The sequence below is a fragment of the Chiloscyllium plagiosum genome, chromosome 9 (assembly GCF_004010195.1).
Source record: "Chiloscyllium plagiosum isolate BGI_BamShark_2017 chromosome 9, ASM401019v2, whole genome shotgun sequence".
NCBI lineage: Eukaryota > Metazoa > Chordata > Chondrichthyes > Orectolobiformes > Hemiscylliidae > Chiloscyllium > Chiloscyllium plagiosum.
Window position 1 is genome coordinate 20,888,018 of NC_057718.1, and position 24,658 is coordinate 20,912,675.

Here is a 24,658-nt window from a genome sequence, read left to right on the forward strand (position 1 = left end):
ACTAAGTATGCTAGTGGTGGGAGTTTAGGCTAGTGGATAAGGCATTGATCATGTGCCCAACATGCTGTTGTTATGGGTGTGCATATTGAGACAAGTGTATTTCATTAACATATCAATTTGTTCCTTGCAAGTGGTGGTTAGATTTTGGAAAGTTAAGTTAACCATGCTGCTATACCAAGAATACCTAGCCTCTGAACTGCTCTTTGCTGTGACATGGACACGGCTGGTCCAAAAAAAGATGAGTGGAAATTTGAGGAGTAAGGTAGTGATGCTGATGGCTTTGCAAAACAAGTTCAGTACTTGATGAGACAAAACTATTTACAACATCAATCATGCAAACTACAAAAGGAAGTCAAATACATCCAAGTTTTGCAGAGCAGGAATGAGGCAGAGAAGAAAGAAAAACTAGAGAGGACACAAGTGGTTTCAGGAATAGGGTCAGGTGAAGCCTAGCGAATACCTAGATTTTGTAGACTAAGTGAGGGGGTAAATGCAGAGGCTGCTGACCATGGCTTCAATCTTGGTGATGAAGAAGCCTGTTGTGTCAGAGGAGAGTGAAGCCGATGGCTGAAAGCAGCAGTTATCCTTGTTCTACAAAACAGCTGAACGAGATGCATGCCTAAAGTCTTCAGGAAGTGAGGTGACATACCAGAAACGGGGAGAAAGTTTTTTCTTAAGTGATTAAGGACAGAGATGGCATGTTGCAGATGTGTTATGACAACTGCAGGGTGCAAGATACCCTACTCAGCTCAAATATATATACAAGATGAAGATTTAGTTTAATCTCGTAAGGTTAAGGTTTTTGTACTCTAGACTCATATTGATATGAGTCTAGAGTGAGGTACTGGAAAAGCACAGGAGGTCAGGCAGCACTGGAGGAACAGGAGAATCGATGTTTTGAGCATAAGCCCTTCATCAGGAATGATGCAGAGAAAGTACCAATACAACTTATCTAGGTTTTTGTGTAAGGTCTCTCTTTTCTAAGTGTTTCATTCCCTCTAATAATTGTCATATGATAATCAATAACCTGGATTGAGAGATAGGCAAGAGACCTCTGAAGATCTTGACCTTACCTTCCTGATTTGTAGAGAGACAGGAATGAAAAGTGAAGTGAAGGTTATGTCACTAGAGACAGAAATAGGTTAACTGTAATTATTTCTTTGCACAAATGCTGCTTAAAGGCGTTGAGCGTGACAGGATTTGTGAAACATAAGGTTTAGTTGCAAAACTTATTCGGTGTCATATTCAAATTAGCTTACCAATAACAAGGTACTGAAATTGACAATGGTTTCGATGAAAGTTTTCTTCCATGGGGAAGGTGAAAAAAGCGGAATATGAAAGTGTTAAAGGAATGTGGATGTCATGGAACATAAAGAAATGATTGAGTTTAGACTCAATCAATTTCCAAAATAAACCAATGACAACTCTTGGCAGGTTAGATTTCAGATGTTTAATACACATAGTTTATCGATGTTCTGCGACTGAAGAGTATAGATCAAGTTGGCAGCATCAAATGGCATAGGAAGAATGCTGTAGTTAATTTTGCTAGAATCAACTAGCTTGTTGTTACCAAGTTGTGAAACTAAGCCAGCTAAAGCAATCTATCAATTTTGAAATTTACTTCTATGAAATAGGAAGCACCTGGACTTCCAATGATTGGTATCCTTAGTGAGTAAGACTAAATGGTGAATCATCAACTGAAAGCCAAAAATGCTGGAAATCACAGTGGGTCAGACAACATCTGTGGAGTGAGAGCAAGCTAATGTTTTGAATCTAGATAACTCTTCTTCAGAGCTGATCAATCATCAATACTGCCCTAGAGTAATGGATTTTGATCAGACGGACCAATGGGCTGAGGAATGGTAGATGGAGTTTAATTTAGGTAACTGTGAGGTGCTGCATTTTGGGAAAGCAAGTCTTAGCAGGACTTATACACTTAATGGTAAGGTCCAAGGGCCTATCGGAAAGATGTTGTGAAACTTGAAAGGGTTCAGAAAAGATTTACAAGGATGTTGCCAGGTTTGGAGGATTTGAGCTGTAGGAAGAGGTTGAATAGGTTAGGGATGTTTTCCCTGGAGCATTTGAGGCTGAGGGGTGACCTTATAAGAGGTTTATAAAATTATGAGGAGCATGGATAGACTCCTCATGGATAGACCCCACAAGGTCTTTTCCCTGGGGTGGGGTGAGTCCAGAACCTCAGGCATAGGTTTAGAGTGAAAGGGGCAACTTTTTCACTCAGAGGGTGGTACGTGTATAGAATGAGCTGCCGGGGAAGTGGTGGAGGCTAATACAATTGCAACATTTAAAAGGCTTGAGTATATGAATAGGAAGGGTTTGGAGAGACATGGGCTGGGTGCTTGCAGGTGGGACTAGATTGGGTTGGGATATCTGGTCGGCATGGACGGGTTGGACTGAATGTTCTGTTTCCGTGCTGTACATCTCTATGACTCTACTGTAGATTAATGCAAATTACAAAGCAGATCACAGAGATTCAAGAGGTTCCCCGCCGTTATTACGCTGACGAATGGACTCTACATTCAAATAATGCTGATCTTACTTCGTGCACCTCCTCAAAGTTTTATCTGTATGCCTCACTCTGTATAAGTACCCTATGATCTGTACATCCTTGCTTGCTATGATCTGCCTGTACTGCTTGCAAACAAAGCTTTTCACTGTACTTAGGTACATGTGACTACAATAAATCAAATCAACCAGTATATATTATCGAAATAAACACAAAACAGCAGGAATTAATTCAGTGACCCTTCAGATGTGGCTTTAAGTGCAACTGTTCCTCTTAAATGTACTCTGACATCCCCTAGCAATTAGTTTTATCAAAAAGCTACAGTAACACCAAATAATAAAACTTGAATGATCACCTGAGATAAACTAAGGCACTGAAAATGATAAAGGTCAGTTGACCCTGTAAAGTTCTCCTCACTAACAACTGGTTGCTTGTGCTCTTGGCAAAGCTATCCCATAGTCAAGACTAGTCAAGTTACAACCTGATAAAGGCATACTCACCAGATCATACTTTACAGCCAGTCCCAGGATTTTCCAGTGCTATTCCTGGCTAGCAGGGCACCCAGCAGAAATGCTCCCTTTAAGGTGCACAGCTGGGTCTGAGCAGCCACTTAGTGTTCTGATGCATTCACTTCCAGCCACTGCTGCACATGGCCCATAGAGGTCTGCACAGCAGCTGGAGAAAATAGAGGAAACCTAACCCAGCAGAGTCAGGAGACAGTGGTTTGACAATCAACATCAACTCCAGGTCTTATGTGTTTTGTGGTATCCGGTCATATATTGGCAAAGAAATTTCCTACTAATTATCCACCTCTGTTGATGAATCAGTGCCCTCCAAGTTGAACACCACTTAGACGAAGCAGAGGGTTGCACACAATATAAGAACTAATCATACAAAATGTGATGTCATCTATTCATTGATCAATGGAAAGAACGAACAGATATCAACTATTTAAAACTGGGTTACTTCAGGGTAGAACTATGATCAGCAAACAGAATGAACACATGAAAATCCGGAAGAACTACAGATGATGGATATCAGAAACAAAAACAAAAATTGATGTACAAGCTCAGCAGGTCTGGCAGTATCTGTGGAGAGAAGTCAGAGTAAATGTTTTGGGTTCTGAGGAAAGGTCACTGGACACACAACGTTAACTCTGATTTCTCTCCACAGATGCAGGCGGACCTGCTGCGTTTTTCCAGCAATTTCTATTTGTATTTGAGAATGAATAAATGTATTGTTTTAAGTTAAAAAAGTAAATGCAGGAGAAACTCAGCATGCCTGGCAGCATCTCTGAAGAGAGAAACAGAGTTAACATTTCAAGCCTGATACAACTCTTGTTTTAAATTGAATAGGGAGGGAAAATACTGTTGACAAAGAAACAGCAGGTGATACAGATGGTGAGGATGCCCAGAATAAATGATAAATTAAGTGTTAACGGTGGTAAAGCAGAGTTTGATGTGTAAATTATGCATGAATGATAGGTGTGTAAAGGATAAAAGGGTAAAGAGCAAAGCCAACAAAATACAAACAAGATACAGCAGGGTAGGGGTTGTAATCAAAATAAAACTCAGCTTATGCTCTGGAGTTGTTGGACTCAATTTTGAAACTTAGAAATTACCTAAATAGTCAATGAGGTTCTGTTATTAGACCTGGTGATGAGTTGCATGGGAGCAAGGTGGTAATCTCAGTTACCCAGTATGAAACTGGAAACATCTTAACTGTTTTTTGCTCCATAGATGCAGCCAAGTTTCTCCAGTATTTTCTGTTTTTATTTCAGATTTCTAGCATCTGTATTTTACTCTTAATTGCATGAATTGTATGATTGGCTCTTCCTCCAATCCTCTTCAAAGGGGGAAAGCCTTGGCACGACTAAGCTCAATAATCTACTCTTTAATAGAAATAGTTCTAATAATCTTACATCTTATCACTCTACACTACTGCTACAGGTCTCCAAATTTATTTTAATTACTATATGCAACACAAATGGTAAGCCTCCCGCCCACATGCCATCTTAATAACATTAAAGATTTCAAAATGATGTTTCTGCTCATGAAACAAACTAATTGAAAACAATACTCTAAAGTACAATTAATTAATACTAAAAAAAAGATGCCATCAGTTTACAGGCAGAAGTGTTCCTGGGTGTCCAGTCATCATTGTGACACAAGTTCCCTTGGACAGCATAGTCACAAGGTCGTCAAGTTGTCACCCAAGTTGTGTGTGAATAAAGAATAAGGGGAAATTGGACTTACCAAAAGATAAGTACTGGTATCCAGTTTTCTCTTGTACCCTGGAAGATCAAAAGAATTGATCAAATATATATCATGTAAAACATATTTTAACAGGAACTTTTTAAGTGGTTTAAATACTTTAGAACAAATATCTTTAACATGTCATGAAAAACTCATGATTGAATGGGAAGAATTTTTATTGTAGTACTGGATTTTCCCAAATGGAAACTCCTTTATATGCTTCAAAGCAAGTTGTAATGTTGCATATTGAAAACATCAACTCTGCACTTCCTGTTTTAGAATAGTAGCCAAAAAAAACTGAATGAAAGCAACGGGGATTATAAAGATGAGTGTGGATGTAGGTTTGCTTGCTGAGCTGCAAGGTTCGTTTTCAGATGTTTCGTCACCTTACTGGGTAACAACAGTGAGCCTCTGGATGAAGCACTGGTGGCATGGCCTGCTTTCTATTTATGTGTTTAGGTTTCCTTGGGTTGGTGATGTCCAGCAGGTAAACATATACTTCAAAGCAATAATATTAGCATCTTTATTAATGCAGATGCCACAATAAGCAGCATATGGGGGAGGTGATTAACTATGGAATTATCGCTAGACTAATAATCCAGAAAGTCAGCTAATGTTTTGGGATTCTGGGTTTGAATTCCAACATGACAGATAGTGGAATTTGAATTCAATAAGAAATATCTGGAATTAGAAAATCTACCGATGACTATGAAACTACTGTTGACACAGTCAGAAAAAAAACCCATCGGGCTCACTAATATACTTCAGGAAATCTGCCTTGCTTACTTTGTCTGGTCTACATGTAACTCCAGACCCACAGCAATGTGGTTGACTCTCAAATGGCTTAGCAAGCCACTCAGTTGTATCAATCACTACAAAGTCTCAACAAAGAAATTTTCAAATTGAATGGCTGCAATAATAAGCGGCATCTAAACAGTCTGGTAATTTTATCCTTAATTTTTTTACAAAATCCTTAAGGAGTTATGATCAGTTATATACAATTGTCTCAGACACACGACAGGCAATATAAATGCTGAAATGTTGCAACATCAACATCAGGTCTCCTTCTCAATTGTGGAATATTTCTGTTGATAATTATTCAATTTTGTGGCAAAATTGCCAATAGGCCTTTTTATATTCTTATCTTCTTGCAAGAATACATGCATTGATGCTCACATCACTCACATTGATCATCACCTTGAATAGCTTTGCATTGTTAGGTTTTGCTAACACTAGGGCAGTGGTTAACACAGCTTTCAGGCTGTCAAATGTTTTCTGACATTCCTCTGTCCACTGGTATTTACTGCACTTCTTCAACAAGTTAGTCAGTGGAGCAAACACACTGATAAAATTTGGTATGAATATCCCATTAAAACCACTCAGTCCCAGGAATCATAGTACTGCTCTTTTCGTTGAAGATATGGGAAACTCCTCAATAACCTTTGTTTTCACATCCAAAGGAGCCAATTTTCCATGTCAGAAACGGTCCTGTCAACTCTGCAAAGTCTTCCTACTAACATCTGGGGGCTAGTGCCAAGATTGAGATAGCTGACTCACAGACTAGTCACATTCACAGAATCATAACTTACAATGCTCCAGACACCATCACCACTCTGGATGTAGGCTTGTTTGCTGAGTTGGAAGATTCTCAAAATCCACTACGCTTGATCAGTAGTGTTGCTGTCAAGCCATTCTTGGTATCTGCATCCTTGTTACCTTTAGTACTTTCTCTAAGTACTGTTCAACAGGGAGGACTATTGATTCATCAGCTGAGGGAGGATGGTACGTGGTAATCAGTAGGAGGTTTCTTTGCCCAAGTTTATTCTGAAATCATGAGACGTCCTGGAGTCCAAAGTCAATATTGAGGACTCCCAGGGCATCTTCCTCCAACTGTAAATCATCGTGCCTGCCACCTCTGCTGGGTCTATCGTGCCGGTGGGATAGGACACAAAGTGGCGAGGGTATTAGTGTGTTTTGAGAAGATTTGTACCTCAGGTTGATGTTCTGGATGTTGGTTTGCTCACTGAGCTGGAAGGTTCATTTCCAGATGTTTTGTCACCATACTAGGTAACATCTTCAGTGGACCTCCAGGTGAAGTACTGCTGATAATTCCTGCTTTCTATTTATATGTTTGGGTTTCTTTGGGTTGGTGATGTCATTTCCTGGGGTGAAGTCACTTCCTGTTCTTTTTCTCAGGGGGTGGTAGATGGGATCTAACTTGATGTGTTTGTTGATAGAGTTCCGGTTGGAATGCCATGCTTCTAGGAATTCTTGTGCATGTCTCTGTTTGGCTTGTCCAGACTACTCAGACCCTTTGGCATTATGGTAGCCCACAAACCCACCAACACACTAAAACAGCAGCTAATGAGTTTGAAAGACCCTATACAGACAATAAACAAAACTAATGTCATTTACAAAATACCGTACAAGAACTGTAACAAACACTACAGTGGACAGACAGAAAACTAGCCACCAGGATACATGAACAACAACTATCCACAAAACAACATGACCCTCTCTCACTAGTATCCTGACATACAGATGAGAAAGGACACCACTTCAACTGAGACAACACATCCATTCTAGGACAAGGCAATCAGAGACACGCACAAGAATTCCTAGAAGCATGGCATTCCAACCGGAACTCGATCAATGAAGATGTTACCTAGTAGGGTGATGAAACATCTGGAAATGAATCTTCCAACTCAGCGAACAAACCTACATCCAGAGTGGTGATGGTGTCTGGAGCATTGTAAGTTACGATTCTGTGAATATGACTAGACTCTGAGTCAGCTATCTCAATATTGGCACTAGCCCCCAGATGTTAGTAGAAAGACTTTGCAGGGTTGACAGGACCGTTTCTGACATGGAAAATTGGCTCCTTTGGATGTGAAAACAAAGGTTATTGAGGAGTTTCCCATATCATCAATGAAAAGAGCAGTACTGTGATTCTTGGGACTGAGTGGTTTTAATGGGACATTCATACCAAATTTTAGCAGTGTGTTTGCTCCACTAATTCGTTTAAGCAGTAAATATCAGTGGACGGAGGAATCTCAGAAAACATTTGACAGCCTGAAAACTGTGTTAAGCACTGCCCTAGTGTTGACAAAACCTATCAACAAACACATCGAGTTAGACCCCCATCTACCACCCCCTGAGAAAAAGAACTGGAAATGACATCACCAATCCAAAGAATCCCAAACACAAATAGAAAGCAGAAATTATCAGCAGTGCTTCGCCTGAGGCCCAGTGAAGATGTTACCTAGTAGGGTGATGAAACATCTGGAATTGAACCTGCCAGCTCAGCGAGCAAACCTACATCCAGAACTGATCAAGCTGGCTGGATCCTAAAGGACATAACTGTTAGACAGGTGGTCAAGGAACCACTAAGAGGGAAAAACATACTTGACTTCATCCATACCAATTTTGCCGGCTACAGACAGTATTGCTAAGAGTGACCACTGCACAATCCTTGTGGACACTAAGTCCCAGCTTCACATTCAGAATGGCTCCCCGTCATGTTGTGAGACACTGTCATTGCTATTTGAGACAGACTTTGAACAGATCTAGCAACTCAAGACTGGGCATCCATGAGGCTCTATGGGCCATCAACAGCAGCAGAATTGTACTCCAGCAGAATCTGCAACTTCATGATCTGACAAATCCTCACTCAAACATTACCATCAAGCCAGGGTATCACCCCTGGGTCAATGAAGGCTCAGAAAGAATTGCCAGGAGCAACATCAGGCGCACCTAACATTAATGTATCAACCTGGTGAAGGTACCAAACAGGACTACCTGCATGCCAAACAGCAGAAGCAGCAAATGATTGACAGAGGTACTCAATCCCACAACCAACGGATCAGACCTAAGCTCTGGAGTCCTGCCACATCGTGAATGGTGGTGGACAATTAAACAACTCACTGGAGGCAGCTGCTCCACAATGGTAGAAGAGCCCAACACTTTAATGCAAAAGATAAGGCTGAAGCATTCGTAGCAATCTTCAGCTAGAAGTGCCAAGTGGATGACCATCTCAGCCTTTGCCAGTGGTCCCCAGCATTATGCAGACCAATCTTCAGCCAATTTGCTCACTTCATGTGATATCAAGAAACAGTTATGGGCACTGTCAACATACCGGCAATCGTACTAAAACCTTGTGCTAGAGAACCTGCTGCTCCTTCATCAAGCTCTACAGGTACATTACGACAGTGGCATCTACCTGACAGTGGAAAATTGCCATCGAAAAATGTGGTGCTGGAAAAGCACAGCTGGTCAGGCAGCATCTAAGGAGCAGGAGAGTTGATGTTTCGAGCATAAGTTTATCAGGAATGGCAGGGGGACTGAAGGAGGCTGAGAGATAAATGAAAGGGGGGAGAAGGTAGCTGGGAATGTAATAGGTACATGGTGGTGGAGGATAATGGTGATAGATTGGACAAGAAGATAGAGCGGATAGGTGGGATTCGAAATGGACAGGTAGGACAGATCAAGAGGGCGGTGCCAAGGCAAGGAATGGCGTTTTTCTTAGTGCCCTACCCCTCTCCATTCCCCCCAATCTCCCCATCCCCATTCCCCAAAACCCCCCTCCCCATTCCCCCAATCCCAGTCCCCCCTCCACATTCTCCCTACCTCCCTCCCCATCTTCCCGCACCCCCCCAAATCCAATCCAATCCAATCCAATCCATTCCGTTCTCTGACCTTGCCCCAGTGGCCGCTCCCCCTCACCTTCCTCCTCCGCCTCCTTCACATTCACCACATCCACCGCTACCATGTCCGGCTTGTCCAGGCCACTGCCGAACGGGAAGACCTTCCTCTCGGTCACCCCCGAGGGCACCACATCGGGCTTGGGCCCGAATTTACGGGGGTAATAGTCCCCGCTCAGATACCGAGACGTGTCCTCCGCCATCTTGCTCCGCGGCCGCCGGCTCGGTCCAGCCCCGCCCACGTCAAGGACCATTAAAGCTGGACCCCTGTCACCAGCACCATCTCAATTAAACAAGAAATAAAACCCTTCCGTACAGCGGGTAAAAACCTTATATACCCAAAATACCATCATCCCGAAATACATTAATGCTTACTTCTTCACTCATCACTTTATGGTCTATAGATAGAAAATGTGTAGATGTGGGAACATTTCCTTTAACACATATCACTGTTTATGTAATAATTCTTCAGTTCACTCGGAAATTCGACAGTTTGCTAATTGGCAGGTACAAGATAGAACAACCATCAAACTTACAGTATTTCTCGGTTTCCCAAAAAAAATTCGCCTCCAATTGTAAATAATGAATCTAGAGGGATTTTGTAAAGTATACAGCCGCAAATGATAAGTATTTCAAAATTACTTTGAGGGAGTTGAATTGAATTTATTGTCACGTGTACCGAGGCACCGTGAAAAGCTATGTCTTGCTAGCAATACAGGCAGACCACAGAATTAAATAGTGCAAAGGTAAGTTCGTTCGAACTAGATTTAAAAAAAACTTTTAGGACTGTCAACAGGATGTTCATCTATTTGCAAAGAGTGTTGGGATCCTATTTTGTAACCTAAAAACATTGATGAAACTGTTCTGCGTTGAAGTAAGACATTTTATGGCTGAGATAATGTTAAAATATTAACGATGGAGGTGACTTTTATTTTTCATAAACAGTGATACGGGATCAGCTACAATAAGTTGACAAAAAGTCCCAACAAAGTTGCGGTGGGGTACAAGCCACTGAGAAAGGAGCAGGGAACTCGAAACAGTGCAAACACGTTTAGAGGCGGTACGGTGTCCCGTACGGCGAGGGAGTGAAGTACGCAGACTCAGGATCCATCCGGGGCTCGGGTCACTTTCAAAGGTGAGTGACGCGCTTAACGAAGGTGCTCACGAGGACAGGACATTACTCTCGGCTTTTGGTATTCGTCATCGTGCCGGCGGCTGACTAATCAGGGTTCACCGTCTCCGGGTAGGGTCCCGGCGCTGAGGCCATTTGGCCCATTGAGTCAGCAATAACCCTACAAAAACATCCCACCGGAAGCTCCCACCCTATCTTCTCCCCTGAGTAATTGCGTCGCGTGTAACCTCACATCTACTATGGCTAATCTCCGTAGTCTGCATGTCATTGAACTGTGGCAGGAAACCCACACAAAAAGAGGTGGGAGAGATCGTGCAGATTCAATTCGGTCATCCAAGGCTGGAATCGAACCTGAGTTCCTGGCGCTGGGAAGTAGCAGTACTGACCACTGTGCCACCCAAATAATACAAGTCATTTTTACCCAAGGTGCCTGTCTAAAGGGACTCCCAGATATGAATTAGTGTCCTCTTCATCTGCAATGGTCGACCACAGTTACTCCCCCAGATCATTGATGAAAATGGTTGGATCTAAGACACTACCCTGTGCAACCTGGGTTCTTGTGGTGCATTGATGTCTGTGTCTCTGGGTCAATGTTTATTCCCAACTTTATTTGGTTGAGATGGTGGTGATGAGCTGCCTTAAATTGCTTTAGTCCTTGTGCTATAGGAAATGCTGTTAGGAAAGGATTCCAGGATTTTGACCTGACACTGAAGGAACAGCGATATATTTCCAAGTCAGAATAGTGAGTGGTTTGGAGTGAAATTTGTAGGTGGTGGTGTTTTATGTATGTTCTCCTTCCATATGGAAGTGGTCTTGGGTTTGGAAAATGATGTCTTAGGAGCTTTAGTAAATTTCAACAGTGTATCTTGTGGATGGTACACATTCCTGTTACTGGACGTTGGTAACAGAGACAGTGGATACTTGTGGAGGTGGGCTGTTTTATTCTGGATGGTCTCAAGCTTCTTGAGTGTTGTTGGAGCTGTACTCCAGGCAAGTGGGGGTATTCCATCACACCCTGACTTGTGCCTTGCAGATGGTAGACAGGCTTTGGAGAATCAGGTGGTGAGTTACTTGCTGTAGAATTCTTCGTCTTTTGTAATCACTCTATTTGTATGTTAAGTCCAATTGAGTTTTTGGTCATGGTAACCCTCATGGTGTTGATAGTAGGGGAATTCAGTGATGGTATTGCTACTGAATGCCATGGGGCAACGGTTAGATTATCCCTTTTTGGAGGTGGTCATTGTCTGGCATGTGTGTTGGAATGCTAGTTGGCACTCTTTAGCCAATGCCTAAATATTGTCTAACGCTGCATTTGAACATGGATTTCTTCAGTTTTTGAGGAGTCGCAAATGACACTGAGTATTGTGTAAACATTGGTGAACATTGCTACTTCTGACCTTATTGTGGAAAGCTCATTGATGCGAATGGTTGAACCTAGGACACTACCCTGTGGAACTGTGGCTCTTGTGGTGCCTGTATCTCTGGGCAACTAAGCTTAGGTTCAAGTCCCACCTGCATCAGGGGTGTATAACAGCATCTCTGAACAGTTTGATTAGAAATACCTACCCTGAGGAACTGCAGCAATGACTGACCTCCAAACACCACAACCATCTTCCTTTCCACCAAGTATAACTCTCAGCAGAGTTTTGCCCCTTGTTCCAGTCTTGCTAGTGCCTCTTGATGCCACATTTGGTTACATGTGGCCTTAATGGCAAGGGCATGCAGCTGAAAATGTGTTGCTGGAACAGCGCAGCAGGTCAGGCAGCACCCAGGGAACAGGAGAATCGGCGTTCGGGCATAAGCCCTTCAGGAAGCCCTGGCAAGGGCATGCACTCTTACCTCTGAAATTCAGCTCATTTGTCCATGTTTGAACCAAGGTTGTAATGAGACAGGAGCTAAATGGCCCTGGTGGAACAGCAAACTGAGTGTCAGTGTGCAGGTGATGTTTGAATAGCATAATCCATCACTTTGCTGATCTAGAGTTGACTGATAGGGCAGTAATTGGCCAGGTTGGATTTGTCCTTTTTTTGTGTACAGAATGTACCTGGGCAATTTTTCACATTTTTTGGTAGATGCCACTGTTGTAATTGTAGTAGAACAGCTGGACTAGGGGGTGCAGCAAGTTCTGGAGCACAAGTCTTCAGTGCTATTGCTGGAATGTTGTCAGGGTCCAACACGTCCAGAAACCCAAGCCACTCTCCCCTACATCAAAGACATCTTGGAAATGACTGCCAGATTACTCATCATGGTAGCCCACAAACCATGAACATCAACTAGCCACAAAAAGACATGACCCACTCTCACTAGTATCCTTACATACAGATGAGGAAGGATGTCACTTCAACTGGGACAACACATCCATCCTGAGACAAGCACAGCATTCCAACTGGAACTTTATCAACAAACACATTGATTTGGACCCCATTTACCACCCTGAGAGAGAAAAAACAGGAAATGAAATCACCACAGGAAATGATGTCACCAACCCAGGGGAACCTAAACACACAAATAGAAAGTGGGTCACAAACAACGGTGCTTCACTGAAGGCTCACTGATGATATTACCTAATACGATGATGAAACATCTGAAAATGCACCTCAGTGAGCAACTTATATCTAGGGACCATAGTTTTTGCTGTATCCAATGTATTTTGTATCCGCATGCATTTGTGGCAGGCAGATTGCTGAGGATGACTAAGTATGTTTTTCTCTCTCGTTTCTCTCACCGCCTGTCGGGGCACTGTCCTTTAACACTCGATCAGCTTGAACAGTAACGCTGCTACTCTTTGAGGAGAAAGTGAGGTCTGCAGATGCTGGAGATCAGAGCTGGAAAAGCGCAGGTGGTCAGGCAGCATCCAGGGAACAGGAGAATGGACGTTTCGGGCATAAGTCCTTCTTCAGGCGTGTTGGAATTTAGACAAATGAGAGGTGATCTCATTGAATCATATGGTATTCTTAAGAGGCTGACAGGGTAAATGTTGAGAGGATGTTCCCTTCATGGGAGAATCTAGGACCAGAGGGCATAGTCTCAGCATAAAGGGTTGTCAGTTTATGACTTTGAGGAAGAATTCCTTCTGAGTTGTCTCTTTGGAACTCCTTGCCATAGAGAACTCTGGGACCAGAGTTCTTGTGTATATTGAAGGCTGAGCTCGATGGATTTTTGATCAACGGGCGAATCAAAGGTTGCAGGGAAATGGATGTGAGGAATCTCAGATTAGCTGTAATTCTATTGAATAATGGAGCAGGTGCGTGAAGCTGAACAGCCTACTTCTGTTCCTTTTTAAATCCTATAATCGGATGTTATCATCCCAATTTTGTTAGTAAGGAGGACATGACAGGGTCAGCATGGCTCTTATGTGGCCTCCTCTATATTGGGGAGACAGGCCGGCTACTTGCGGAGCGTTTCAGAGAACACCTCTGGGACACCCGGACCAACCAACCCAACCACCCTGTAGCTCAACATTTCAATTCCCCCTCCCACTCCACCAAGGATATGCAGGTCTTTGGACTCCTCCATCGTCAGACCACAACAAAATGATGGTTGGAGGAAGAACGCCTCATCTTCCGGCTAGGAACCCTCCAACCACAAGGGATGAACTCGGATTTCACCAGTTTCCTCATTTCCCCTCCCCCCACCCTGTCTCAGTCAAATCCATCAAATTCAGCACCGCCTTCCTAACCTGAGATCTTCTTCCCGACCTCTCCGCCCCCACCCCAGTCTGACCTATCACCCTCACCTTGACCTCTTTCCACCTATCACATTTCCGACGCCCCTCCCCCAAGTCCCTCCTCCCTACTTTTTATCTTAGCCTGCTGGACAAACTTTCCTCATTCCTGAAGAAGGGCTTATGCCCGAAACGTCGATTCTCCTGTTCCCTCGATGCTGCCTGACCTGCTGCGCTTTTCCAGCAACACATTTCCAGCTCTGATCTCCAGCATCTGCAGTCCTCACTTTCTCCTTTACGTCAGGTAGTCTGTCCAGTTTCATTTCTTTTTCAAGACTTTCTGGTGTTTGTTACAACTCAATGGCTTGCTAGGTCTTGCAGAGGGCAGTTAAGAGTCAATTGCATTGCTGAGTCTGAAGTCTATGTCGGCCAAACCAGATAAGGATGACTGTTTCCTTAGTGAACCAGATGGATTTTCCAACAATGCAATTTGAGAGTCTAAGGGTGACCATGAAAGCAGATTTTAAAATTGAATTCAAATACCATCTGTCATGTCAGCATTTGAATCTGGGCCTTGAGAACAGTACGTACGAGATGAATAGGTGAATGAACGTGCTGGATGAATAGCCTCGCCCTAAAAGAAAGGTAATGGTCTAGTGATATTAAGGAATTTATCATCTAGTCATTGCATCCTGAGGTGAGACATTTGTGGATTTGTAAGTAAGGAATTCACTGACTACAATTTCATTCAGCGGGCCGCACAGAAATAAATAGAACCATTTCAAAATTGTTCAGGTTTAAAACATTTTGGGAAGTTAGATGTTTAGGAGGATGCTTATTCTGGCAATCTATTTGTGATATGCCTATTAACTGTGACAGGACATTTGCTCTCTTAAGTCACTGTTCTCTTTTAGAAGTTATGGAATTAAGTGTGGACAATTTGCAATTATTGAAAAGAATCTGACTCAAAACTGATCCTGGTTGAAAGATATCCATTAGGACACAAGGAATGTCATATTCCTGGTTCTGTAGAGGCCATCTATAAACCTGTTGTGGCATGTTTTAGTTTATTGTTTTGATAGTCAAACTGTATTGAAGAAATTAAATTGTCTCTGCTGCTTTTGGTGTATCTGCAGCGATTTAACTGAATCTGCTTTTGTTTTCTCTCAATTTCACTGCAAGAAATTATGTTCATTGACAACATGACCAAGATTATTGCAGCAGAGTACAATTCAGGATAAGATGCATTGCAAATTATAGTTTTTAAAAACTATATTCTTGTACCTTTAAGAACATAGAACAATATAGCGCAGAACAGGCCCTTTGGCTTTCAATGTTGTGCCAACCTGTGAACTAATCTAAGCTCATTCCCCTACATTATCCCATCGTCATGTGCTTATCCAAGAATAAGCACATAGCAATTTTAAAATTGTTAACCATTGACTATCTTTTGATTAGGTTGACATTTTAATTCTTTGACTTAGTTGGTAAATACTAATCTGATTCTAACATTACCTGTAACTAAGTGCAGAGTTATCCATTCTGTCCTGGTTAATAATAAAACCAGACTGTCTTATCACTTGTTTTGTGGAATTTGCCTGTTGCATTTCCTGTATTATAACAGGAACTAAGATTCAAAAGTATGTCATTGACTGTAAACCACTTGTGTGTCCAAGGATGTGTAAGATACATTTATAAAGTAAGTACTTTTATACCTTGTCAATATGAACCAGATAAGTGTTTATGGACTCCTCCCCCCATTTCTCTTTAAGAATGTCACCCAAAACTATGGAACCATTAGTGAGACGACTCTTTAGGGGAGTTTTAATCGTGGAGGTTGCAGGAGTAATTGGAGCATACTGGCTGTTTCATAGGATGAATACCAGTCAAGGTAAGAGTAACTTGATGCACCCACTGTTTTCCTTCAATGGTTAATTACTCAAGTAGTTAATAATTCATTAATCTGGTATTTTTGCTGAAAAATGCCAGAATAAAGGTATTTCACAAGGCTCTTGTAGCAGTGTTCCCTCAAGTCCCATCTTCTCTACTGTGCTTTAAGTTTGATAAATGCTTTTAGATAAATTTATGGAAGACATACCAGTGACTGCAGTGATTAACAGTTCTGGTATGAAATTAAGCAGAATTAACACCCACTACCTCCCAACTGTTAATGTTTTCAAAATCTGTTTTATGAAAAATTAGCAGTAACGCTGCCCCTTTTGCTTTATGTATTCCCAAAAAACAGTTTTCTTCAGGTAACGAGAAGTTTTTGTTCTTAGATGACTGCTTTAGGCAACATGAAGATTATACAAATAAAGTGCACTTTTTTTCCCCCCCAGAGTTCAGACATTCCATGAACAAAAGATTTCCTTCTATTTTGGAAGGTGAGTACCAGTTCTAGTTTGAGAGATGAAATTGTGCTGTAAGGCTTCAATTGTTTTGAAATTTCTAAACAGCTCTAAATTTAGTTTGAAGTCACAAATTCAGTTGAATTTATAAAGCTAGGTTTCAAGCATTTCATGGAGAGTAAAACATAATCAAGGACAGTGTGAACAAAGACTTGTCAGATCTCTAAAGAGCAAATATGGCTTAGTTTTATATGCTTGAGCTTGTCTTTTACATACAGCAATTTTATACAAAATATAAAATTTTCTAATCCATGCTTCACAATTCATACATGCATACTGCTTGAATAGTTGAGATTCTGACGTCTTCTGCATTTGTCTTTTAACCATCCTGTACTGTTTTCATGTTAATCTTTACTAAAAGACGAATAAGTTCTTATTAAACTCTGAATCTTCCAATGTCATAGAAAAGTCCTTCTGATTTGCATTGTCTTCATTTTTAAAGAAAATATACAGGCATCCATTTTATAATTTGATACAAAATAACTTGCTGTACTATTTTCAGTTTATTATAAATCCAATGAGTGGGCAGGAATCTATGGAATCCGAGAACAGGATCAGGAAACATGGTCCAACAAGTAACCAGTAAATATGTAAGTACAAAGTCTAAATCTATAAAAGTTGATTTTACCAGGAAGGTTAGGAACAATTTTTGAATAAATAGTTTTACTAAGCTGTGTTCATCTCTTCTCTTTTAAAAATCTCTTGTGTTTATTTTGTAGTTTTCTGGCCTTGAATTTGTTCTTCTGCTTACGTAACGTCCGTGCGTCTTTGCCTCTGATCCACGCATCACGTTCGGCTTCCCACTGTAGCTGCTTTATACCTGGAGGAGTAGCATGTTGATATTCTTTACTGAGCCACCATGTAATTTCCAAATGGAAAAGCTTTGACAATAGATAAGTTTAATGGCTAGTATCTAGCCAATGGGAGGTTATATCTTGACTATTCAAATAAAGCATGAAATCAGATGTTCATGATTGTAAATAATGTTTTTGTGACATTAAAGATTTATAAAATTAAGAATACGACTTTGGTTTAAGCATACCAAAAATCCCCAATTACTACTGATTCAAAGTGTATAACTGAAAATATTGGTGTCAGAATAAAGTTAAAGGCTCAGTTACTTACTTGCTTTATCTTTGTTTGCCATTGCATTTATACCAATGTTGTCAAACTTTGATCCTGCATTTTCATCCAGCAGGTAACCAAACTATTTAAACAAAAATATTTAAATTTAGTTTCTGTCAAAGCACTACAAAAAATATAAAATAACCTCTGCAGTAATGGCAATTTTTACTTTGTATATTTTGATTCAACTGAAGTTTGACTTTTGTGTTCTCAACAACAAGAATACTCCTCTTTGGAAGATTGTGAATTACAAACTAGTAGAGCAATTTACGAATGCATGCTAAGTATGCTGCCTGAAGTACCCTCAAGTCTAACAGGATTGCTGTAATCTATTAATATCACCTTAAAATGACAATGTACTACTTCTCACCTCTTCTGCAGCAGCAGCCATGTTAACGTCATCCTTAACACCCTTTTTCGGTTTCTTTCCTGAAACAGTACATATAATTCAGAAAATTTGCAAGTAAATCAACCACTTAACAAAAGCTACTTTCAGCTCCTGTTAGAAATAGTTCAACGTATCAACCATGGATAGGGTAAATAGACAAAGTCTTTTCCCTGGAGTTGGGGAGTCCAGAACTGGAGGGCATAGGTTTAGGGTGAGAGGGGAAAAGATAGAGAAGAGACCTAAGGGGCAACGTTTTCACACAGAGGGTGGTACATGTATGGAATGAGCTGCCAGAGGAAGTGGAGGAGGCTGGTACAATTGCAACATTTAAGAGGCATTTGGATGGATATATGAATAGGAGGGGTTTGGAGGGATATGGGCCAGGAACTGGCAGGTGTGACTAGATTGGGTTGGGATATCTGGTCAGCATGGATGGGTTGGACCGAAGGGTCTGTTTCCATGCTGTACATCTCTATGACTATGTGACTCAGTGACAGGCTGCATGAATAATTTATATTCTGACATTAGTGAAAACCTAAGTTATCGTTCAGGAGAAGTGAAATTAAACAGTAAAAATGTCAAATGTTCTACAAAGCAGACCAATTAAAGCACTGACTGATAATAATTTCCAGAAGTAATTTTGTACCTGAAATAAATTTGGCGAAATCAATGTCTTTTTTCCTTTTGCCAGATGTTTTACACTTCTTGATTGCTGATACACTGTTGACCTCTGCATATTGTGAAAAAGTATTGAGTGTAATTCTGGTTAAATTACTTGTACTGTATAAAAATCCTAATGTCAACTGATTATAGGTTTGTGCAAAGAACAAGAAGTTTGAAAATACAGTTAGCAACAAATTTCTTTCAAGATCTGAAAGATATGTTTATTATTTATTCTCACCTACCACTTAATTTTCATTCACTTATTAACTCATGAACCAACTTAATATCATTCTTTAGTGCCCGGTAAGTACTGTATTTGAAAAAGTACATCAAGTTAAGTACCATCCAATATGGTTTATAAAGTGAAGATTTTGATTTATAAATACTTAGCTTCTCTGAAGTTCATTGCATTCATCAGGATAAAAGGTAGACCTACCTTTACTGTAAAATTAAGTTTTATTATGTAATATTGCAGCAAGCATAAACAGTACCTTCTGAATCATTCAGTTCATCCATAAACATGCCACCATCTTCTCCAACCCCTTCCTCAAAGTCTTCTTCATCCAAGCTTCCTAATGATACTTCATCATCATCCAAGTCACCCATATCATCATCTTCGAGGTCTGAATCAGCTTCTTCAACTTGCTTTGCACTTTTTGACTTCTGTTTCATATTACTATGAAAATAGTTGACATTTGTTTTGACAAGTAAACAGCTTATTTTTTGCTATTGCCCAATAATGATGCTTTGCTATAAACTTATGAAAATTGGTTAGTTTCCCCTTTTGTGATCTGAAAGCATGACACCAAATTCCCCATTATGTTAGTGATGTTTGTTGCTTCCATTCGGTGTAGTGGATGCAGCATCTTCTCACACAGTAAGAAATTAAAAATTTATTCGGTTAGCAAATTGGCTAAAATAATACATAAAAGTGAACAAAACTGATGTGACTTTCGAATTACAAAGTTAGTTCCCAAACACAGTCTCTGGCATGTTGACTCTGGTTTCTCTCCACAGTTGCAGTTACACCTGTTGAGTTTTTCTAGCAATTTGTTATTGTTTCAGATCTACAGCAACTGTAGGTTTTTTAAAGTACTTTATATATTCAGCCTGCATAAAAATGCAAATTGAGCTGGACATCTGCTCACAAAAGCACAACAGAATGTTCAGTGTAGTCAAAATAAATTTAAGCAGAGAACGGCATTAAATTGGCTTGACGTAAGACCCCTGTTCTGCAAATCTGACATGCAGATTTCTGATGGCAAATAATCATGATTTCTAATCCAATAAGTAAACTCCATTGATTAAAAATACTTTAATTGTCGAGACTATGGGGTACCAAATCAAAAGACAAATTGTTCCTCAAGATTGCACTGAGCTACAATAGAATAATGCAGCAAGCTATAGCCTTAAAGGTCAGTGTGACAGTATGGTGGAAAATTAGGATGACATCAGAAAATTTGGCTTGAGGTGTTTCACAAAATGATCACCCAGTCTGTGCTTAGTTCAACTTTGCTTGATAACATTAGGTGGATTATGTGGCGGTGCGTTGCTTGACTCAAAATGAAGTTCAAGCACTTCAGATCAGAAACTCTGCCTCCTCCATCTTGTTCTGTATTTTTTTTATCCTTCCCCTTAGTTTTGCTAATTTTGTATTGTCTCTTTCTTTATCCTTTCACATTTCATTCAGATGTAGCAATTCATACCACATTTGGACACAACCTTTAATTCTTCATCACAACTATTGGCACTCGTTTTGCTTATTGTATTATGTTTGGCTGGGATGCTCTTCGGACAGTCTTTGTTGACTATGATTTCAATGCAAAAATGAGGACTGTAGATGCTGGAAGCCAGAGTTTAGATCAGAGTGGGGCTAGAAAAGCACAGCAGGTTAGGCAGCATCCGAGGAACAGGAAAATCGACGTTTCAGGCAAAAACCCTTCATCAGGAATAGAGGCAGGAAGCCTCCACTCTGGATTATGGGCTTTTGCTGACCTGCTGTGCTTTTCTAGCACCACTCTGATCTAAACTCTGGTTTCCAGCAAAAACCCTTAGTCAGGAATAGAAGCAGGAAGCCTCCACCCTGGAGACTTCCTGCCTCTTCCTGATGATGGGCTTTTGCCCGAAACGTCGATTTTCCTGTTCCTCGGATGCTGCCTGACTTGCTGTGCTTTTCCAGCACCACTCTGACCTAAACTCTATGATATCTATGTTTAGAAATTCGGCTACTCAAATTTTTGTCCACCTGTAAACTTCCAGTTTCCATCACAAAACTTACTGTGCCTCCTAACATACGTTGTTGTCAGCAAAGCCAATATATAACTCTATATTCCTTCATCCCAACCCTAAATTTATAAGTGCAGAGGAAAGAGAAGATTGTCGATGCTGGAGATCAGAGTCAAAGAGTGTGGTGCTAGAAAAGCACCGCCGGTCAGGCAGCGTCTGAGGAGCAGACGAATCAAAGTTTTGGGCATAAGCTCTTCATCAGGAATGAGGCTTATGGGCCAAGGGGGCTGTGTGTTAAATAGGAGAGGGGGGGGGGGGGGGAGAGGAGGGGGGAGGGGAGGGAAGGGGAGGGGAGGAAACGGGGAAACTGGTGAAATCCACACTGATCCCCTGTGGTTGGAGGGTCCCAAGGTGGAAGATGAGACGTTCTTCCTCCAGGTGTCGGGTGGTTAGGGTTTGTCAATGGAGGTGGCCCAGGACCTTCCCTCCATAACTCCCTTGTCAGGTTCACACCCCCCACCAACCACCCTGTCTCCACAAGAAGTGCAAAACCTGCACCCATACCTCCCCCCTCACCTCTGTCCAAGGCTCCAAAGGATCCTTCCACATCTGACAGAAACTTTCCTGTACTTCCACACACCATCTACCTTATCTGTTGCACCCAATGTGGTCTCCTCTACATTGGGGAGACAGGACACTAACTTGCGGATCGTTTCAGAGTACATCTCTGGGACACCTGCACTAACCAACCCCACTGCCCTGTGGCTAAAAACTTTGTCACACTCTGCCAAGGACATGCAGGTCCTGGGCCGCCTCCATCGCCAAACCCTAACCACCTAACACCTGGAGGAAGAATGCCTCATCTTTCACCTTGAGACCCTCCAACCACAGGCGATTAATGTGGATTTCATCAGTTTCCCTGTTTTCTCCCCCCCCCCCCACCTTACCCCAGTTCCAGCCTTCTAACTTGACACTACCCTCTTGAATGGTCCTACCTACCACCTTCCTTCCCTCCTAGCTGCTCCACCCTCCTCTCCCACCTAGCATTTTCACCCCCACCATCATCTACCTATCACATTCCCAGCTACCTTCCCCTGAGCCCCACCCCATCCCATTTATCTCTCATCCACCTTGGCCCACAAGCCTCATTCCTGATGAAGGTTCTATGCCTGAAACGTTGATTCTTGAATGCAACCTGACCTGTGCTTTTCTAGCACCACGCTCCTCAACCCTAAACTTTTAGGTGTACGATGAGGATCCAAGGGCCTATTTCAAGCTTCCCAGAAACATCACTTGCTACATTCTAACAATCAGAAAACAAACAACCGTGGGTGCTGGAGATCTGAAACAAACAAAAGCAGAAAATGCTGGAAGTATGATAGCATTGTGGACTGAAAACAGAATTAACGTTTCGATTCTGGTGACCCTTCTTCAGAACTTGTTCCTTTGTTTCTAATTTCTGCATCCTACAAACAATCGTATTTGCTGATAATCTGATGTGCAAGACCTTAGCAAATGCCTCTGGAAATCCATATATAAACACACAACATCCTAATACGCTAAGCTCTGCTGAGTGACAGGGCTTAGAATAATTGTCAAAAATCGACAGGCAATAATGTGAGTTTACATCAGAAAAATTGACCAAAACTGAGTACACTAAAGAGCAAGTTACTTCTGAAGAAAAACTGCAGCATTTAGCAGACCTATACAACAGAATAAATCTTACCTGGCAAAATCTAAACTGTTATCAATTAATCTGTCGTAAGACTTTTCTCCTTCATAGAAATCTGAAATGGCAAAATGTAAAGATAAACCTAGCTTGAAATATTGCATTTATATTGCAGTGAAACAACACCAGATAAAATCACTGAGAAAAGGAAATATCATAGATAGATATTGCCTACCACCACCACTCTACATGTTAGTTAGTCAAATTTCTATTTATCAGCTGCATACCTTTCAACGCACGTTTAAATCTAGTTTAACAATGCTTACCAAGTAGCTGCTCAAACTCATCATCATCTACATCTTCCACAGCTTCATCACTTCCTCGAAATCTTTGCTGCTTTTCCAATGTGTTAAGTCTTTTGTAATATCTGAATAAAATTACCATCCAATAGATTAGATACTTTAGACGTCAAAGCTGTTAAAATCTTAAGTTTTGTTACTACTGGATTCAAAACTGACGGTGACCTCGTCTCTATTTTCAACCTATGTCAGTTAAAACTTTAAATATCACAGGTATGTTGAAAAATAGCAGCCAAATCTGTGTTGCAGATTGTAGTCATAGGTTCAATTATTGGAGCTAAAAACTTAAAAAGAAACATTAGTCATGTACTTTTCAAATAAGCTTTCTACTTAGATTATCAACGTTCTATGCTGTTATATTAAATATCCTGAATTTCTATGTCAAGATGTGGTTCAGAAGAATAAGGCATTATAAAATAACATTGAAAATGAACGTGACCTACTGTTTCAGACAACTAACACAGAAGAAATACTAATGCTTGTTACTCATTGTACACTTGTGAATATTGACATAAATGCAGGCCTTGTCAGCCATGTCCACAATCCATTTTTAAACTTACATTTATATTGCACCTTTTAGTTTATTAAAATATCGCAAGCAGCTTTACAGCAATGTAATTAGTCAAAATAAATTAACACCAAGCAAGGAAACAGGAGTATAAGATTATGAGCATCAAGCAGCTGAAAGTAGAAAGCAGGGTTACAAAAGTCAGAAATCTCTGCAGCATTAATCAAAAGATTGAAGGTGGTAACAGGAGATAGTTGAGGATTTGGAGAGATTTGACCATAAGGTGTCATCAGTGTATATGTGAAATCTGGTGTTTTTAGAGTCTTCAAGGAGCAATGTATATAGAACATAGAACATAGAAGAATACAGCGCAATACAGGCCCTTCGGCCCTCGATGTTGCGCCGATCCAAGCCCACCTAACCTACACTAGCCCACTATCCTCCATATGCCTATCCAATGCCCGCTTAAATGCCCATAATGAGGGAGAGTCCACCACTGCTACTGGCAGAGCATTCCATGAACTCACGACTCGCTGAATAAAGAACCTACCCCTAACATCTGTCCTATAACTACCCCCCCTTAATTTAAAGCTATGCCCCCTCATAATAGCTGACTCCATACGTGGAAAAAGATTCTCACTGTCGACCCTATCTAAACCCCTAATCATCTTGTACACAGAAATTGGTGAGCTCTTGCTGGGATTTCATGTCCTCTGGTTACAGATTCTCCCAAACGTGAAATAAAAAGCAGGGACAAAGGTAATTATTGCAGATGACATGAAAATTGGTGGAGTTTGGGTGAGTGTGCAAGAATATCTAGGTTGCAGGAGGTTACAGATTAGTTGGAAAGATGTGCAGAGAAATGACGAATTGAGTTTAACCTGGACATGTGTCAGATTATGGAGTTTAGGATGGCAAATTCAAGAAAAAATAGGATACTGAGGGACATTTATGTACAGAATTATCTTGGTGCAAGTCAGTAATTCCCTGAAAATGGCAACAGAAGTGTTCCAGATGGGAAAGAAAGCAAATGGAAC

General features: G+C 41.0%; 3 protein-coding genes across 8 annotated transcripts in view; 1 reads left to right on the forward strand and 2 right to left on the reverse strand.

Annotated features, from left to right (window-relative positions):
* slc30a6 (solute carrier family 30 member 6) overlaps positions 1-9,748 on the reverse strand; it is a 168,346-nt gene extending 158,598 nt beyond the window's left edge. Inside the window, exons 1-2 of one of the 2 annotated variants that reach the window (XM_043695543.1) lie at positions 9,502-9,748; positions 4,780-4,817 (exon numbers count right to left, since the gene is read on the reverse strand). In XM_043695543.1, coding sequence (XP_043551478.1) covers positions 4,780-4,817; positions 9,502-9,733 — 270 coding nt within the window. In that variant the 5' untranslated portion in view covers positions 9,734-9,748. The remainder of the gene's footprint in view (positions 1-4,779; positions 4,818-9,501) is intronic. The other variant, XM_043695545.1, reaches the window with a different exon arrangement.
* Positions 9,749-10,130: 382 nt separating this feature from the next.
* The window catches only part of LOC122552687 (protein CEBPZOS-like), a 46,111-nt gene continuing 31,583 nt past the window's right edge, over positions 10,131-24,658 (forward strand). The window contains exons 1-5 of one of the 5 annotated variants that reach the window (XM_043695552.1): positions 10,131-10,225; positions 10,425-10,614; positions 16,048-16,166; positions 16,615-16,659; positions 17,186-17,262. In XM_043695552.1, the coding sequence (XP_043551487.1) occupies positions 16,049-16,166; positions 16,615-16,659; positions 17,186-17,262 (240 nt within the window). In that variant the 5' untranslated portion in view covers positions 10,131-10,225; positions 10,425-10,614; position 16,048. The other 4 variants (XM_043695550.1, XM_043695551.1, XM_043695548.1 and 1 more) reach the window with 4 other exon arrangements.
* cebpz (CCAAT enhancer binding protein zeta) overlaps positions 16,846-24,658 on the reverse strand; it is a 38,535-nt gene continuing 30,722 nt past the window's right edge. Inside the window, exons 10-16 of the mRNA XM_043695536.1 lie at positions 23,081-23,181; positions 22,812-22,872; positions 19,351-19,535; positions 18,843-18,926; positions 18,179-18,237; positions 17,809-17,890; positions 16,846-17,503 (exon numbers count right to left, since the gene is read on the reverse strand). Of these exons, the coding sequence (XP_043551471.1) occupies positions 17,361-17,503; positions 17,809-17,890; positions 18,179-18,237; positions 18,843-18,926; positions 19,351-19,535; positions 22,812-22,872; positions 23,081-23,181 (715 nt within the window). The 3' untranslated portion in view covers positions 16,846-17,360. The remainder of the gene's footprint in view (positions 17,504-17,808; positions 17,891-18,178; positions 18,238-18,842; positions 18,927-19,350; positions 19,536-22,811; positions 22,873-23,080; positions 23,182-24,658) is intronic.